The sequence below is a fragment of the Erigeron canadensis genome, chromosome 3 (genome assembly GCF_010389155.1).
Source record: "Erigeron canadensis isolate Cc75 chromosome 3, C_canadensis_v1, whole genome shotgun sequence".
Lineage (NCBI taxonomy): Eukaryota > Viridiplantae > Streptophyta > Magnoliopsida > Asterales > Asteraceae > Erigeron > Erigeron canadensis.
The window spans coordinates 23,904,483-23,924,142 of record NC_057763.1 but is presented as its reverse complement, the minus strand read 5'-3'; the positions used below and the strand labels follow the sequence as shown (position 1 = coordinate 23,924,142).

The following is a 19,660-nucleotide window of genomic DNA, read 5'->3' as shown; positions in this document are numbered from 1 at the left end:
CCCACCATCTCTCTCAATATTTACGTGCATAATAGACGGTTTGGCCACATTTATATATTAGTACTTTATCATTGGGGGAAATATGTTGGAGTAAAATATATGAAACGTTACACTCACTCGAATGTTGCTTGCAGTCGCCTCCACGCATGTTGCTCGTGTACTGTATTCGTCCAACACTGCTTTCATATCAATAAATATGAATAGCGGGATAGGAGAAGTTGAAACCAAATGTATAGGCTCCATTATCTTGTCTTTTAAATTATCTAATCATGAAAAAGAGACTATATATTGTGGCAATCATCCCTCACCAAACATAAGCACTTTACAAAATACATGCATATTATTATTATTACTGGAGTACTATATGATAAATTGGGTAAACACATGACATAAAGAAGTACAAGACATCAATGAAGTACAAATGCATCTAACTTGATAAAATCAGCATCCAAAGAGTTCTTGCTTGGATACACTTCACGCACTCTACATGTACTGACATAAAACAGAAAAAAACTAGTGCATGGAGCATATCAAAGTTATGAAATTTTACATATTTATTCTTCGGTGTTTTCAGCATTAGCTCCCTTGAGATGTAGATGCTTTTCCCTTCTTTGGAAATCGGTCAGACCTTTTCCACTTCCAGTCACACCTACCTTACCAGAAGGATCATCAGGAGACTTGAATATGCTTTCCCGCTTGCGACCCGAGAAGAACCCAATCTGAAGTAAATCAAAAAAATGAGAATAAATTAAACTAGAACATAACAAACCCTACTTGCTCTTAACAAAAATGCAGTTAAAAATTATTGGATAATACCTCCCTTCAACAATGTTTCTTACTGGCACTGGTAAACAAAAAACTGACATTGATAGTGATTTCACTTTGATTATAAATAACTAATTAAAAAACTAACATAGCTGCTGTGATCATACATAACACAATTAAAATATATAATAGATTTACAAAATATTTGGATAAAATGTTGTCTGAGTCCAACCCCACCCATTACCCAACGTACCCCCTCCCAGGGAAAAAAAAATAATTATAAAATCAAAGCTGCTAAACCTGCTCATTTTTATATTTGCCATCTAGGCATTTACAAAATGAAAATTCAAGCCCATACCTTCTTGGCACGACCTTTTGTGGTTTGAAATTGTTGCCACGCGTTTTGCCTCTTATTCTGCGTAACCTCAATTTGCTCCTTTCGCATCTTAGACTTGAAAGCATGTATCTTCTTACGCTTGGCTGCTTTCTGTATAAAATCAACAAAAAACCTATTTACATGAGCACATGAGATCATTGATGATATGTATATTTATGTTACAACAATCAACAATGTCCTACTAGATGAAAACCATATGTCTGAAAGGTCAAACAAGACCTTACCAAGACATATCCAGAAAAGTTCAATGGTATATTTAACCAGAAATAGTTGATAAGAAACAGAAGAACTGATAGCTAAAGAAACATTGAATATTTGATGTTTATTTGCTATGACATAGACACCGATTGCGGTACAATAGAGTTGTAATTCGCTAGTTATTCCAGATGCTCGCCAAATCTGAAAAAACCCAGAGGTTATTTGTACTCCTCGGAAGCCCCCGCCCACATCACCGTTTAATATTTCTTGGCCCACTATTGGCCAAACCACCTGAGCACTAGGCCCAGTGTGAGTAGGGTCGCTTAGCATTGAATATTTGATGTTTATTTGCTATGACATAGACTTCTGAAGAGCAAGTAAAGGAACACAGAGATGGCAACTTTTACCCAACTACAAAGAAATTAGTTAATTTAGGTATCATTTATCTTGAAGAAGAATATAGATCAAACGGAATTTAAATTGGTCCAACTTGTATTTTCAATACGTTAAACTCCTTAATGATTAATTCTGTTCACCAAATTAGATCATTTTTGAAATAGTATTTTAGTGTAATTATATTTGATGTACTGATTATTTATAAAAGTAGTGAGAAAGATACTTCTAAAAAGACGCTTCTGGTCAGCCCAACCTGGCCTTGTTTGACGTATACCAGAACCTGCTATGACCTAAACCCCTTTTGACCAATTATCTGACCCACCCACCTTGCTAACCGTAATATATACTTTTGGACAGTAAAAGCCAAACTTAGTAACAGGCTTACCACATCCTCAGAATCTTCTGGTTCAATACGAAGTTTTGCTGGTAAGCTTTTTGACTGGTAGTCCACATCAGCTGTAGCAGCTTGAGCAATCTTACGTTTTAGGGCTTGTTTAGTTGCTTCTGCTTCCTTCTCAGCTTCCACTAACGGATTAACAATCCCTTCTTCTAACGCCCGAACATTATCAGGATCAACCTGCGTATATTTCGTATCAGAAAAAGCATCATTAACTCTGATTTTATAAAAAAAAACTGAACTTTCTTCAAGATCTCACCTCTTCCTTATTTCCCCACCCACTGTAAGCCACCAAATATCCATTTGGTGTAAGAGCCTCAATTGTAGCATCATACCTGCATGTTCAACTAAATCAAATACAGATAAGAGAGAAAATGAAAAAAAATAATAAATTTAATAAAATTGATCGAATAAGATAGCAAAAACGAAAAAAGGAGGAAATGAAGTATACCACTCGCCATCTTCGCTATAAACGGCTTGAACTTTAGTACCAACAGGAAGTGTGTGACCATCAGACATTCCGCTTGATACCTGAATAAAATATGACGAATGGGATAAAGATTAATAACTCATAGAGTGCTGTGGTGAGCTAAGTATACATATTCAGATATAACTTCACTGTAAAATTATGAAGGTAGCAACACATTTATTTTTAAGAACTAATAGGGTACTTGACAGATCCAAAATAAATATATTTTAATAAAGACAACGGTTAACATATAAGATGCAATGAACTTTTTAAAATTAGCAGTGCATATGACAGCAACTATTTCAGTAATATAATAGTTATATCTGATTTCAATTTCTCAATGGATCTGAAACATACTTGGGTTGGGTTACTAAACTAATAGACTGATGCTGGCACAATGCGGCGCCAATGGTAGCGGCGGACCGGCGGTGTGGTGGTGGCGGTGTGATAGTAGCAACGATGGGTGGTGGTTTGGTGGCGACTGGTGGTGGTGGTGTGGTGGCGCCTGGTGGTGGTGTGGTGGCGGTGGCGAGTAGTATAGGCTATTGATGTAAAAGGGAGTATTGTAGTTATTTTAGGAGTTAAAAGGTAGATTTTGTAAACTAACTTCATTAGGGGTATTATAGGTATATCAAGTAGAGATTGGGGCAAATTGGGTACTTTAATTGCTTGTTTTGAGAAAAGGAGAGGGGGGTCATTTGCTTTATAATATATTTTTTATAGATATTATAGATAGAAAATGAAACTATATAATAGAATATCAACGCTGCCAATGATATATAAATGTTGGTTAGTTACTAAAGAAAAGTTACCGCATCATTCTCCGATTGATGAAATGTAGGTGAGATGTCAGCAGCACCTGTACCAATACCAGCTCCAGAATTCGCAGCTTCGCGTGCAGTTTCTAAGAGTTCTTCGGTTAAAGCAATCACCTGCATGAACAAAATCAGACTTTAAATTCTTGGGACTAATTATCACACTTTTAAGATAAAAATGATGTTGTTTCAAACTCTTATATAATATCTGAATTCAGGAGAGAGACAGGTAGATTGGCCATCACGACAAATAGCAGACCTGCACAGAAATCAGAATACAAAGTAATGGACACCTTTTGATGGACTAAGTAAAATCCAAAACTTTTGGAAGTTTGTCATATTTGACCCTTGAACTTAATACTTAGTAGAATTCTAATTCTCACCTTCTATAGTGACGATAACCAATGCTCGTCAATCATTTTGGTTATTGTACTCGTTTGAGCAATACAAACATATTTTACACACACGCACATATCCATGTGCATCTGTGTTCATGGAGAAAATGGACAGGTCAGACATCATATTAATTTAATGAAATGGTTATGTTACACTAACTGACGTCTAACATATGTCAAGCATAATTATGTCCTATACCAGGTGACAGATATTAAAAATGTAGAGCTCATTAGTATGAAAAGAAGGTTAATCAATCATCCAAATACGAGGATGGAGCCAAATATAAAATCAGGTCAACCATATTTGCATCAACAAGAATTTAGATGCCAAGTAAAGTTAAAATCTAAAAAGCTCAACATTCCCTGGTGACATATAAGGAAAATGTAAGAATCACCTCAACGAGTTCTTTCTCCACATCAGCATATTCAGCATTCCCAGGTTCACTCTTCAAAAGCTTCCTAACCTGATCAAAGACAATATGCTCTTGTGAATCAATACACAGTACACAGTATCTTGTGCTCGAAAAAATATTTAAGAAAAATGAAACTTGTTTCTTTATAAAGCATCTAGAAACAAAAAACAATTATATTATAATCTGAAGGAATTAAGGCATGAAGCATGAGCTCTAGTTTCTTGACTAAATAAAAAGTTGGCCAAAAGCCACTAGCAAAACTTTGTCAGAACACATTTAATCACAACTATCAAGTTTTGAGATACATTATAGTATCAATATATATTAAATAAATACTACGAGTATAACCTTAAAGGAACATACATATTACAAGAACTATCTTTTTAGAAGTTTTGCTTTTATGGAAACTCAAAAGATATGTTTCTCGCTTGTTGTGAAGTCATTTTCATTGTGATACTTTAGTTATAAAAGTGCATCTGTCTATAGGCAAACATTCATCATGCCAAAGGATCCAGCAAGAACAATAGACGTTCTCACGTTCACTAGACATAAAGTGTATAATCCAATTGAAAAACCCGTAGAACCATCGTAACACCGCAGGCTGATTCCATATATTAGTTGTGGTTGCTTAGCTACATTTCCTTTATTATGATGAAACAATATGAGTGTCCTTACACAGAAAGCGAGGTCTCATGATTAAATTACTCTTAGGACCCGGTTATTATTTCTGCACTATTGCATGATGCCAGCATTAAAGCCGTCCACTAATAGCAATTACGTCAGCAGTTCCTAAGAGCAACTATCTAAAGTAAAATTTCTAGTATTTGCAGTGGCATCATGTCTCCATGCCAACTGCAAAGAATTTCTAGTGTTCCCCTGACCATCTGAGGATCTTTCACCCAATAAAGTTTGAACCCAAGATTCACTTTTGAGACGTTCAAAACGTTCTACCACTAGGCCAAAAGATAGTTATTCATAGCTCTAATAATATACCCTAGTCGATCTCTACGTAAAAACATAATCATTTAAGTATAGTTATTATTATTCGATATATACTTTAGCATCTATGTCCACCCTTTCACGTTCCTCGGCGGTGTTTCCATATACCCAAATAGCAATTACAAATACTTCTGAACTTTTAACATATACATACATACATAAAAACACATAGCTATTATATCTATATCTAGATATATCTATGATAATAATAACTGTAAAATTAAAAAAAATAATAATAATAATAAGATAATTGCAACAGTTGTACCTCTTGAAGCTGTTGTTTATATGTAGAAAGATTGGAAGTAAGCTCCTCTATGCTGACGTCATCTCCCCCTCCCTCCATGTCTCCCCCTTGTTTTCCGGGTTTTGTAAACTCGTGATTTGAATAGATATACGAATTGGATTGATAATTTTACAAAGACTATTATGATAAATTATTACTATTATTTGTAAATATCTGTCTAAAATATAGGTAAAACCCTAATTGAGAGAATATATGTATTTATCGATTCGAAAGGAAACCCTATAACTGACAGAATTTTGATTTGATATTGGATTGGGGATAGTAGCCCGATTTTGTTAAGAAGGTTACATATTTAGTCCCTATACATGTTATAAACATTCACATTTGTTCTTTAGGTGAAAATAAATGAGCATGGTTTAAATTAGTGATAACGAGAATCGCATATATCCTCAAATCTACTATCAAAATTACAAATTTCTCTAACCAAAAATCTAAAATTACAAATATCTCCAATGTTATTTTTCAATATGAATTAGACAAATATACCCCTTATTCATCTGCTAAAAAATGACACACCAAAAAAATTATCCCTATTATTCTAGATTTTTTAACTCTCTCTACAATATCACTATCATTGTTTCCAACTTTCAAGGACTTTTCATTTTCTTAAATAGAGTTATATCTTTTTATCAATATCGTATATTTTTGGCTATGTTTTAAAAATCCAATAGTCAAACTCAAACTCAGAGATTATATAAAAAACAAATTGCATTTTTGGTCCCTGTTTTATCACACATTTTGCAAGTTTGATATAAAAATATGAAAAGTCGTGAAACGTATCCTTGTCATATCACACATGTTGCAATTTTAGTCCAAAAGTAACGAGCCGTTAGAATTCAGTCGTTAATGCCCCCATGTGCTTGTCACATGGGATAGTTTCGTCCATTTATTGCTCATAGGACCATTTCTGCAAATAATAATAATAATAATAATAATAATAATAATAATAATAATAATAATAATAATAATAAATAATAATAATAATATAGGTATCTTTTTCATTTAATGTATATGTATATATCTATTGCCATCCATGTTCGAAATAGCCCCCTCCCCATCAATTAATTTTCCAGGTGGTGGTTCAGAGGTGGTAGCAGGTGGCTGGACGGCGTCAGGCAACAAATTAGGGTTTTTATTTAGGGTTTCGGTTTGCACAGCCACTAGATCGATCGATTGAGCATTTGTTTCTGATATTGAATCATCCCCACCCTTAATCACCCCCTCCCCATCCTTATTTTAATCGGAATTTCTCCCAGAGGTGGCCAAAAATGGTGGTGATTGCTCAGCAGCAGCGACATCTTCAAAATTGGGGTTTTCAATTAGGGTTTTTTTTTATTAAGAACCCTAAATTCGATCGACCTAGCACCAGATTTCGATCCATAAGCCCTCCCATCCCCGATTAAAGCCTCCCCTATCTTCAGTTGTTCATGGACGGTCGGAATAGGTGGTGGCTGGGTGATAACAGGAGGCGGATGTGCAAATCTGGGAGGCGTCTGTCACACCCCACCAGGGTGGGTCCAGGGAGAGGGTGACTTATGTGAAGCACAATGCAAATTATAACAAACGACTTCTAAATGAGACGTTTTTATTATAAAAACTTCTTTATTCATTACATAATTATAACAACGAGTTCATAATTTTATCACATAGATTTTCTAAACAAAGCAACTATAACACTATAAAACCTCCTTTTCTTCGTGAAATATGCAAATGTGACTTGTAGAGTATGCTCCATTTTAAACCTTAGTTTCCTGAGAAATACACACTAAAATACGTCAACATAATGTTGGTGAGTTCGTAGGTTTTTACCATAAACGTTCACATGGATCACAAGATTTCAACTTTTGTATAAATATCATAGCAGATATAAAAAGACCAATAGTTTTGTATGCTATGCCTTGAGTGTCGATGCCTTAACCATTGTTACCCCTTTAGTTTGTGTTTTACTCCAACACTCTAGTTTCAAATATTATATGCCCGTTTAACCCAGCTAGCATGATGATATGCAAAATCGAGCTTTAAATTTATAAAATTAAAACTCCCTAAAAACTCACTATTACGCACTCACGGGCAGTGGACCCGATCGTTTGTAATATAGTTAAGAGGTAAGTCTGAGTTCGTTCTCAGGGATTGGGAAATTATTAGTTGCTTATGAAATGGTTTGGAAAACGGGTGTTGCTTCGAAAATCCTCTTGGCACTTAAAGTAAATTGGTTTGCAAAATAATTGCATAAACTGAAAAAAAACTTCAGACAATATAATTAAAAGTCATTCACCTTGATTTCCCTCAACTTCAAATGTGATTGCATTTAATGAAGAACAAATTCTCTAGAGTTTAAAGATAATCGTGACAAGATTAAGATACTCACGTGGTACCACCAACCGTGAACAAAAAATCAAATCACCTAACTGCCAGTTAAATTACCCAAGCCGGGACCACCAAAACTAAGACAATTCTTCTAACAATCAGTTTTATTGACTATCAAATTATCAACTGAACCTATGTGACAATAGCGTGGTACCACCAACCGATATCAATCACGTTGACAAAATTAATCTTTTCTTAAAATGATATTCACTATCATACCATGAACCAGTGATAATTACTTATAGACAAGTAACTGTTTTAAAATCACATACACATTCAACTGGTACCACCAACGAAGAATCATATGCAACCAATATCAAAATTAATTAATGAAAAGAATTAACATCATCAAGACCACAGAATAACGATAATTAAATAAACCTTTTTGAATTAAAAATATTGCAATCACATTATCCGTCTCGTTTCATCAAGGTGGATGATTAAACGTTTAGCCACTCATGATCAATCCACAATAATAAATAAAATAGAAGAGAAACATGATGTACCAATCGTTTGATGAAAAGTAAATTGCAAGACAATAAGTAGATACGATCTAGATGGGTGCCCGTGAATCTTCAACGAGTCCGCCTAAGAAATAATCTTGATTGGAGGAAGAAGAATCCTTGTAGAACAGCTCCTAGAAAGATTTTTGATAGCCAATTTTCGACCTAGAGTTTTCTATTTATACTCCTCCAAAATCTGATGCAAAAACAAGGCAAGTCTGATTCTCCCGTGCACCCACTGCGGCGCAGTGGGGTTGAACCTTCCCTCACTACGGCGCAGTGAGGTATTGTTGACTTTGACTTCAGGGGGACTGCGGCGCAGTGGCTTGTGTGACCACCACTGCGGCGCAGTATGAATCCACGACATCCTTTCTTCCTTCCCTGACTGCGGCGCAGTCACTCCTAACCATCCCCATTGCGGCGCAGTGGGGGTTTGTCCATTAATTTCCGTGGATCAGGACTGCGGCGCAGTGGGCTAGTGCAAACTCTACTGCGGCGCAGTCACAAATATGTACAAAGCCAAGTTCTTTCGATCTCGATTACTTGCCAAACTCTGTCGTCTTTTCCACTCAAATAAACTCTCATCATCATAACGCACTTCCGGGCCAATAATCATCCGAAAATGTACCAAATGAACGCGTATCCTGTTTAGAGCCTGTAAACACTAACAAACACCATAAACGCGCCAAATGCATACAAAAACGACTTAAAACATATAGTAAAATGGCTAATAACAATGTGGGTAATGGGTATAAATTAGTCACATCAAATCCCCCCACACTTGAGCATTGCTTGTCCTCAAGCAAATCCGGAATTTAAGAAAAAGTAATCCTTGACAACCAAACTATCAAACAAATGACAAGTATAAAAAAGAAGCAACACCAAGCATGTCAAATGACAGAAAGCGGGTGAAGCAGTTTTAATCTTTAAATGAAAACTCGAAATGTTTGACTATACCTGAACAATCCGCAAGCCACAATAATCAACTAAGCATAAATGAAAATACACGATCCTATCAACATCATTCTACTCCAACAAGCTTACTTTCGGGGTTGAATATATGAAGAATTACTCATAGCTTAGTCGTGATGTATACTCTTTACCATAGGCTTGAACCAGGATCGTCACTCCACCATTAAGGCGCAAGGATCAAGTACATCGTCAAAATAGGCATTAAGGATGGTTGTTTGGTTAAACTAAGGCTACGTATAATGGAAATGTATAGTAGGATATGGGAAATTTACTGGTTGAAAGTGAAAGTACAGAGTTTATAGTATAAGTTATATAGAATATGAATAAGTTAGTCTAATCAACCCATACTATTGATTGCCAACAAACCACTAACCCATAAGACGTTATTCCACGAACACCTCCAAAGTACCAAACAAGCCCGACACCATTGTGGTGTATCAACTTCAAACAACTTATAATCAACCAAATCTTCCAAAATTAATGATACGACAACTTTCTAGACATTTAAAGATGAGAAATACCTACTAGTAGCCCAAGTTCTTTTCTTTTCTCTTTTTTTTTTTATTTTTCTGTTTTTCAATTCTATTTATTCTTTTTGAACCATTTTTACTTTACTAGTAGATACCCTCTTACAATGATAAACATGCCTATAACACTTCACTTCCTTTGTTTGAACAATCCTAGACAATCTTCAATAACTTAACCCATATACATATTCTCATAGACAAGAATATTTCACAAATCAACCCATTGAAACTCTCCCAAACCATCCAAAAAAACCAATGACAATCAATGGCCCCCCAGATTAGACTAACGGTATAATTAGGTAAAGTTTACATGAATAAGTGGATTTATACAATGGGAAGGTAAGTTATAGTGATGTATATGTGTATATATTGCTAAGGTATAAAAGAAAAGAAAATTGTGTGAATATAGACAAATATATGTATAAGGTTGTATACTAGGGAAGTGGATATACAAAAGAAAAATGAAAAGAAGGAAATAAAAAGTATGGTCAAACCTAAATGCCAATTCGTCATCCAATGTACTCGTCACGATCACCAGGCCAAGTTCTAGAATCAACACATCACCGGTATACTCTTATCAAGAAAAGAACCCGGAAATGGCTTAGAAATACCTCAAACACACACATCTTAGTGCAGGGCATCAAATGAAAACCCTAACTCCTGAATAAATCCAAAAGCCTAAGAGAGGGACGTATTTACGAGGTAAACAAACCAAAACCGTCACCTGACACATTTTATATGAAATAATGAAATCTCACAATTTGGTGTTTTGGATATATATGAGTATGCAAGTAATGTTATCAATCCCGAAGGACTAGCCAAATAACCGTTCAGGACACACTTTGCCAATTAAAATTTTTGTCAACGAAACATTTTGTAGTAAAATTGCTTAATAAGTAATCAATTAAGTGTCAAAAGCAATTTACCACAAGGACAAGTTCAACTCAAGTTTTTAAAAATCATATCAACTTCTGTTATTCCGCCAAATTAATGTCACCAGTTTTAAACATGCACATCACAGTTAAGAGTTCAAAATAGAAACTCATACCCCTAGATAGAATCCAAAGGCCTACGAGAGGGACACATCAACAAAACTGATAAAAATCTCAATGGCAAAAAAACAAAAATGATAAACCCGGTAGCTTAAACCTATTTGCCACCCCCCTACACTTAAGATGGACAATGCCCTCAATGTCTATATTCGGTCAAACAAAAGTAAATAGGGGTAAGCGACATAGAAAAATAAAAGCACATACCGGAATAAGGACACATTCCATTTTGAAACAAGTTATCGACCCCGTGTCACAAATGGCACTTCCGAAATAGGAAGGACTGTTAGGTCCAGATTTACTGGACTCGCTCCAGACGTGATTACTGGAGCCCTCTGAAGATTTGTCCAGAAATTATGTGAAGACCAGTGAACAACTTACTTGTACAGAAATCTGGATTCTACCAGATTTGTTCACTGGACTTCACTCCAGTCAAGATCTTTCCACTGAAGAACATTCTCACTGAAGTCGAAGACTGAAGTCTGAAGAAAGAAGTCTAACAAATAGCGGAGCTCACTGGAAGACTTACCAGATCTCCTGACTGGAGTCCTTGTCAGTGTTCTAGACCTTACAAGTCTGAACACTGATTTCGAGGAATTGACCTTTATGCCTTTACATGCCTTTAACCGGACAATCCATTTGTCTTTTGTTAAAAGCCTTACACGCATGTAAAGGTGGTTGGTTAATTAGAAGACAAGTCACTATCATGTGACTTTATTCTTGTACTTTAATCAATGCTTTTAAGGAATTAAAGTAATTTCGTTAAATGCATGTAACCATATTTGTACGGCAAAAAGAATATTATATTTATTCTTTTTGCCTATAAATACCAAGTCACTTCCTCGTTCAAATTACATACTTTTGCAATTTGGTGCCTTTGCTCAAATACTCTCGATCTAAACAGTCATACTTCACAACTTTAAGTATTTCGATAAAAGAGTTTATTTAGCAAAGATTAGATCACATGTAATTCATAGGTTGTTTAGATACTTTGTAATATCTTGTTCCGCAACAACCTTGTATTTTATTTAACATCAATAAATAGAATACACTTGAAAATTACATTGTGTCTCACCATTTACTTACTTGGTTATCTTTATATTGCTTAAGTACGTATTACGCTATATATATTCTTGCATTTATATTTATCGTAATACTAGTCCATTCTAGTGCTTACTTGAAGTTTCATACTAGTCCTATCTAGTGATTACTTAACTTGTTATTCTACACTTGTGGGTTAAGCCATCGAGTGAGGGACTTCTCAATTGGTATCAGAGCAGAAGGCTAACATACTTGCCTAGATTTGCTTTCTCTCGATGGCCAACCCAGAGAATACACAAGGAAACCCTTTAAACAGTGGACCTCCACCCATAAATGAATTTGAACAAACCAATGGCCATAATAACAATAATCCACCACCACCACCTCCTATTCCTGCTTCTCCACACATGCATGTGCACTACTCAAACACTCCTGTTCCCAAATTCAGTGGGAATGGTGATGAATTTGGCAAGTGGAAAGCTAGGATGTTATTACATGTTACTGGTATTGAGAGGAATATGCTTAAAATTTTAAATGAAGGACCCTATATTCCTAGAAGTCCTCTCAATCCACTTCTTGATCCAACTGGAGCAAGATCTGGGAGGGAAAAGAGAGAGGAACACTGGTCTGAAGAGGAAAGGAGACTGGTCAATATTGACACTACCTTAAAAGTCATGATCCTCGGGGCCGTTCCTGAAGCTCTTATTCCCACACTAGTGCTTTATCCCAGTGCCAAAAGCATGTGGGATGAACTAGTGAACCAATATGAAGATAGTGATGATACTATTGTTACCAGGAAAGTGGCTTTGAATAAGAAGTATGAGTCATTTTTTGCCCTACCCAATGAATCATTAACTGGTACCTACACCAGATTTATGTCCATCATAAACCAGTTGAGAGGGCTTGGGGTAGAAAAGGACAAGGACATACTTCTTGAAAAATTTTGTGATATTCTTTCTTCAAAATGGTCTCATATGATTGTGGTCTTGAGACAAGGTAAAACCTTGCATTCCCATACTCTATCATCTTTGTATGGAGCCTTCAGATTCACTGAAGAGAATCAAGCCCAGAGAATTGAGGCAGAAAAAGATGCTATTAATCATGCTTCTAGTAGTTCCCTTGTGGTTAGTCATACTGAACCACCATGTACAACATTAATGTCTTCCGAGAATGTATTTTCGATGAAGAAGATGATGTCTGAATTAATGGATTCTGGAGTCATGAATAATATCTCTCCAGATTATGATGAAACTGATAGTGATGATCTGATTGCTAAAACGATTAACCGTTTTAAAGCCAGAGCTAACAGACCCACTGGACACAATGCACCCAGTTCTTCCACTGACAAGACCAATCTGACATGCTTTAAGTGTGGCAGAAAAGGTCATTTCATGAAAGAGTGCAAGTCCAATCAGTTTGTCTCACAATCTGGTCCATCAACTTCGTATAACAAGCCTGATGATAGCTACAGATTAAAATACAAAAAGCTTAAGGCTCAAATTGCTCTCATGTCTGCAGAAAAAATAATAATAAATGCATGGTGGCAAAAGAAGAATGGGTTCCCTCTGATGACTCATCAGTTGATGATGAAGAGGAAAGAGATGTTGTTATATGGCTCTAGCTGATGAAGAGCATCTGGTGAAAGAAGATGTCACATCTGGAAGATGGGTGGACATTGTCATTAAAAAGGTAATAGATTATGACAAAGAAACTGATCCTGAATTAAAATTGGACATTGCTGAAGCTTTAAACTCTGATTTAATGTTTGTGGAAACTGTTCGTTCAGAAATGTCAGATAATTTTGAAACACATTTTTCTAAAATGACAAACTTACAATCTAAGTTAAAAGAATTGCAAGATATTGAACTCGCTTTCAAAGCACAAGTTTTGGTTACTGAACAACTGGTCCAAGAAAAAGAAGAACTGGAAAATCTTTTATCAAAAGAAAAACATGTTATCCAGTCTTGGCTTGAGACCAAGAAACCATATGATGCTGCACGTAACCAGTACCCATCCCAAAAACGTGCATATCTGGGGGTGATGTTAATGCTGCTGCATTAATACCTGTTGTTGACCGACTGCCTGAAGTGCTAAAACCTAGCACTATCTATGATGAACCAACAACACCCAAAACTTGTATTATTCCTCCTGTCCAATTGTCTGAGGTTAAGACTGGAGCTCCACAGATGAATGCTCCAGTCAAGAAGGTTAAGCAGAATAAACCTTTGCCTCAATCATCTTCTAAAGAACCCTAGGTTCAGAAAAAAAGAATGTTGTTCCTCCACCTAAGCCAAAAGTACAGTCAACTGGAAAGGCTATGGTGTCATCTGAAGAAAATATTTTGTTAAAGCTGGAGAGTCAGTTTCAACTACTGGCTCGTCAAGTTCAAAGTTGTAATGCAAGAATTAACAATTTTGAGGGTACTTTATCTGGCCCTAAACAAAATACAAAACCTTTTTCTAAGAAAGAAAAATCGAGCACACCTATTAACAAGAAAAAGAAAAAGGTTTCAAAACTGTCAGTTCCAGTGGTGTTTACTGAGAAACCCACTATTTTTGAAAGTGAAATCAACCAGATACCAGCTGGGATCCATCCTTGTGGGTCCAGAGAACCCATCAGTCGATGGGTTCGCAAACCTTTAAACTAATAATCTGGTGGATGTGCAGGGCGATTGAAAGAAATATATTTGGTATCTTGACAGCGCTGCTGGCAGGACAATAACCGGATGTAAGACCCTGCTGGAGGAGTTCGAAGTTTCAGACGGACCCTCTATTACTTTTGGAAATGATGGTTCTGGAAAGACTGAGGGATACGGTGTTCTGAATAATGGTCAAGTCAAATTCAGACGAGTGGCTTATGTAAATGGGTTGAAATATAATCTCATAAGTGTGAGCCAGTTGTGTGATGATGGCTACCAGGTATTATTTAACATCTCTCAAGGCATCGTATTTAATAAGGATTGGAAGGTAGTATTGATTGCTCCCAGAAAAGGGAATGTGTATGTGATGGATATGGAAAGCTCTCCTTCAAAGCAGTGTTTCTATACCAAGGCTGATGAAGACACAAACTGGCTATGGCATAAAAGGTTGTCCCATTTAAATTTCAAAAATATCAACAAGTTGTCCAGAAAACAACTTGCAGATGGGATACCTTCTGTCTCCTTCAAAAAGGAAAGGCCATGTCCAGGATGTGAGATGGGGAAGCAGAAACGCACCAGTTTCAAGACAAAACAGAATTTTAGCATATCTGAACCTCTTCATATGCTTCATATGGACCTCTTTGGTCCAGTGAATGTTCAGACTCGTGCTGGTAAGAAATATACCCTGGTAGTTGTTGATGAATACTCCAGATATTGTTGGGTAATATTTCTTAGGACAAAGAATGAAACTGCTGCTGAAATCATCGCTCTTATCAAGCAAATTGAACTCAAATACAAGCGAAAAGTGTGTCAGTTAAGAAGTGATAATGGAACAGAATTCCAGAATGCAACTCTGGAGAAATTCTGCACTGACACTGGCATCTCCCAGAATTTCTCATCAGCACACACTCCAGAGCAGAATGGAGTTGTAGAAAGAAAGAACAGAACGCTGATAGAAGCTGCCAGGAGTATGCTTGCTGAATCTGGTCTTCCTAAATGTACTGGGCTGAAGCAATTGCAACTGCTTGTCACACTCAAATCGCTCAGTATATGTGAAGAGACACAAGAAGATATCCTATGAAATATTGAGAAATAGAAAACCAAATATTGGTTATTTTCACGTTTTTGGATGTCTAGTATACATCCTGAACAACTCCAGTCAGTTAGGCAAATTTGATGCCAAAGCTGATGAAGGATATTTCTTAGGATATTCAGCCATTCGCAAAGCCTTCAGAGTCTACAACAAAAGACTGAAAAAGGTCCAGGAGTCAATTCATGTCACATTTGATGAGTCAAATGAAGCAATCAATAAAAAGCCAACCCTTAATTCTCCCCCAGAAAGTCCAATTATCTTTGGTGAATCTGATCCTATCATCTACAATAAAGATTCATCTGAAGATGTTTCCAGTCATCCTGACTTGGAACCAGTGCAATTTGAAAAACCTTCCAGTAATACTTCATTCTATCCTTCAATAAGTTTCAAACTACCCTCTGAACTTGTTATTGGATCAGATGTTCGTACTACTCCTCCAGTATCAGATTCAATTGATTTTGAGCCAGTAATCCAAGAAGTGCCTTTAAATGAAGAATTTCATGATGCAAATCGTGATCTTACAGATTCTGATGAAGATGCTGAAGTTGTCTGGCAAGATCCTACTCTAGAAAATCAATTGAACTCTTGCACTGATATTGTTGTAAGAAACAATCCTGGTCAATACTCTAAGTGGACAAAAGCTCACCCAATCAACCAGATTATCGGTGACTCCAGTAGAGGGGTTCAGACCAGAAGTGCCTCCAGTGAACAATGTTTATATGTCAGCTTCTTATCACTGATTGAACCGAAGAAGATTGACGAGGCAATGAATGACCCAAGCTGGTGATAGCTATGCAAGAAGAGCTTCACCAGTTCGAACGAAATAAAGTTTGGAATCTGGTTCCTCCTCTTGTTGGCAAGAAAGAACCAATTGGAACCAGATGGGTCTTCAGGAATAAGGTTGATGAAGATGGTCATGTGATCAGAAATAAGGCCAGATTGCTGGCACAAGGGTACGTCCAGACAGACCTTGACTTTGAAGAATCATTTGCACCAGTAGCAAGGTTAGAAGCCATTAGAATGTTTTTAGCCTTTGCTGCGCATCATAAGTTCAAGGTCTACCAGATGGACGTAAAAAGTGCATTTTTGAATGGAGAATTAGAAGAAGAAGTTTATGTCAAGCAACCTCCAGGCTTCATTGATGAAAGCATCCACATTGGGTATATCGTCTGGACAAGGCACTGTATGGCCTCAGACAAGCCCCTCGAGCCTGGTATGATACTCTGACCAAACACTTATCAGAAAACAGTTTCAAAAGAGGTGCATTGACAATACCTTATTTATTCTTCGTGAAAGAGGTAATCTTCTGTTGGTACAAGTTTATGTTGATGATATTATTTTTGGTTCTACTGATGAATCTTTGTGCAAGAAATTTCAAAAATCATGTCTTCAAAATTTGAAATGAGTTTAATGGGTGAATTAACATTTTTTTCTTGGACTCCAGATTAAACAAACCAGTGATGGTATTTTTTAATCAAGAAAAATATGTTAGAGATATTTTAAGAAAATTCGATATGAATTCTTCACCTTCAAAATCAACTCCAATCTCTGCACCTTTAACAATAGATTCAGACCCTGATGGGAACCAGTGAACACCACTGCCTATAGAGGCATGATTGGTTCACTAATGTATTTAACTGCCAGTAGACCAGATATAATGTTTGCAACATGTCTTTGTGCCAGAAATCAGTCTAACCCAAAAGAATCTCATCTGGCGGCTGTAAAGCGCATTTTGAAGTACCTTAAGGGTACTCCCAGTTTGGGTCTTTGGTATCCCAAAGGCTCAGGCTTAGATCTAATGGGTTATTCAGATTCAGATCATGCAGGTTGTAAGATAGACAGGAAATCCACTACTGGGGATGTCATTTCCTTGGTGGCAAACTGGTGAGCTGGACTAGTAAGAAGCAAACTTCAGTTCTTATCCACTGTTGAAGCAGAATATGTGTCTGCAGCAGTTGTTGTGCTCAGATACTCTGGATGAAGCACATTGCTTGATTATGGTATTAATATTCAAAGACTCCTATCTTTTGTGACATACCAGTGCCATTGCTATCTCAAACAATCCAGGCATGCATTCCAAGACGAAACATATTGATGTCAGGTATCATTTTATTCGCGATCATGTAATGAAAATGATGTTGAAATCCACTTTATTCCCAATGATAATCGCTTGCTGACATATTACAAAACCTTTGGATGAGAAACTTTTCAAAATCTTGTCAGTGAGCTGGGGATGTTGAACCCTTAATCTAGAACCTGTTATGAACGCCTTTGTGACACTGCAGGGTTATTTGATTCAGATTATAAATCTATACCAGTAAAGCTATCGAACGCCCTTGTGATACTATCTTTGCACTGATAGATTATGGATCACCATTCCCGGGGAAAGACTCAGACCGCATTTTTTTTATATATCTAAGTTCAAGGGAATGAATTTATTAATTTATTTTCTCACTGGACAAATTTTTTTTTGAAAAATGTTTCTAGTACCTTGTAATGTGTCCCTCTCATTAATACTGGATAAGTTGATGTGCATGTTTGAAGTGACTTCAGTTGCTTGTAAATGTGTCCCTCTCATTTGTTTATATTAGTTGATGTGCGTGTTTAAGGATTACCAGAATGGTCAATCTGGGTGGTACTACTGGAGTGTCCCTCCAGTGTACCATTAATGCAGGTTCTATATTGGCCTAATCCACCAGTGAAACTGGAGTGTCCTGTCAACTCCAGATGCATTAAAATGAGTCTTTATGTGTCAAATCATTTCTTTTTAATACTTAAGGATAGTCATGCCAACCTTACAAATTTTTCATCTGGCAGTTACTGTTCCCTTACGTGGCATGACTTTTTCAACTTAAATGATGGTTTTGTTACCTTGGGAAGACCAAAAGTGCAAGTCGGTAATTTTGTGGGCTGTCAACCGTCATACATATATGTGTGATGGGAAACATTAAATACAGATGTCAAAACCGATCAAAATTGTTTGAAATTTTTTCAAAATTACCTTTTGAATTCCATTTTCTCTTTCTTCTATAAATACCCTCATTTACCTTCACTTCAGTTTTATCTCGAAAATATTTACTCCCTATCTTCAAATTCCTTCATTTATTTCCTTTTTCATTTACTCTCCAATTATCATCATCTCTCTTATTAAATTTCTGTCTTCAATCTTAAACTCCTTCACTTCATTTCATATATCTAAATGGCTCCTAACATCTCCTAAAAATCTTCTAGAGCGTAAATTATACTCCTGCTGATAATGTCAAGAAGGCAAATCATATATCTCTTTCGCCGATGCCATCTGCATAACATGAATACTGGATGGCCAAACTCTCAACAAATCACACTGCAACTTCAATCATTGGAAGGTTGAACACCTTCTTCGTGAGTGTGGCAGGAAGTGGAAGGAAGTGGTAAAGAAAAAAGAGGGTTCTGGATCACCTCTGGTCATTCAGTAGCACTGCTGAAAGAGAGGACATCATGGCTGCTGATGGGTCCCTAATGTTGAAGAGGTTGAGGGGGGGAACAAGTTAGGCAGGTGAAGGAGATAATCTGGAGCAGGTGGCTCAGATTGATTTGAATTGTTGGGTGGAGAATGTACAGTAGAGGACCAGATAGGTGGAACCGATCCAGATTGGGATATGGTTGATTCTCCACTGTCTGAGGATAATGTTTTTGTGAATATCAGTTTTCTGGGAGAAGAAGAAATGATCGCAACATCCACTCTGTCTCCCAGTCAATTATATGAATATGCCTCATCCACCCCCAGAAAATACACCAACACCTCTTCCAGAACAAACAACAACAACTCTTGAATCACCTTCTGCACCAAATTCAACATTCTGAACCACTGGCAGTCACCCAACCTCTGAAAATATCACAAGGGTGTTGCCAGTATCATCCATCACCAGAATAACCAATCCTT

General features: G+C 36.6%; 1 protein-coding gene across 4 annotated transcripts; it reads right to left on the bottom strand.

Moving 5' to 3' along the window:
* Positions 1–411: 411 nt before the first annotated feature.
* Positions 412–5,786, bottom strand: LOC122591115 (survival of motor neuron-related-splicing factor 30). 4 transcript variants are annotated; one of them, XM_043763328.1, is made up of 8 exons: positions 5,510–5,786; positions 4,228–4,296; positions 3,435–3,554; positions 2,605–2,684; positions 2,413–2,488; positions 2,142–2,333; positions 1,124–1,252; positions 412–719 (listed from the first exon to the last, which is right to left on the bottom strand). In XM_043763328.1, exons 1-8 carry the CDS (start codon positions 5,585–5,587, stop codon positions 555–557), a joined length of 909 nt encoding a protein of 302 aa, XP_043619263.1. In that variant the 5' UTR covers positions 5,588–5,786; the 3' UTR covers positions 412–554. The 4 variants fall into 4 exon arrangements, with proteins under 4 accessions (XP_043619263.1, XP_043619265.1, XP_043619264.1 ...); XM_043763330.1 differs by lacking the exon at positions 5,510–5,786 and adding an exon at positions 3,821–3,922 and having other exon boundaries at positions 3,435–3,696; XM_043763329.1 differs by lacking the exon at positions 5,510–5,786 and adding an exon at positions 3,633–3,696 and having other exon boundaries at positions 4,228–4,271.
* Positions 5,787–19,660: the final 13,874 nt, after the last annotated feature.

Coding starts and splice junctions, on each gene's coding strand:
- LOC122591115 (XM_043763328.1), bottom strand. CDS start 5,587: ATGGAGGGAGGGGGAGATGACGTCAGCATAGAGGAGCTTACTTCCAAT. Junction 2,334..2,412: donor GGTGGGGAAATAAGGAAGAG/GTGAGATCTTGA, acceptor AAATATACGCAG/GTTGATCCTGATAATGTTCG. Junction 720..1,123: donor CAAAAGGTCGTGCCAAGAAG/GTATGGGCTTGA, acceptor GATTTACTTCAG/ATTGGGTTCTTCTCGGGTCG.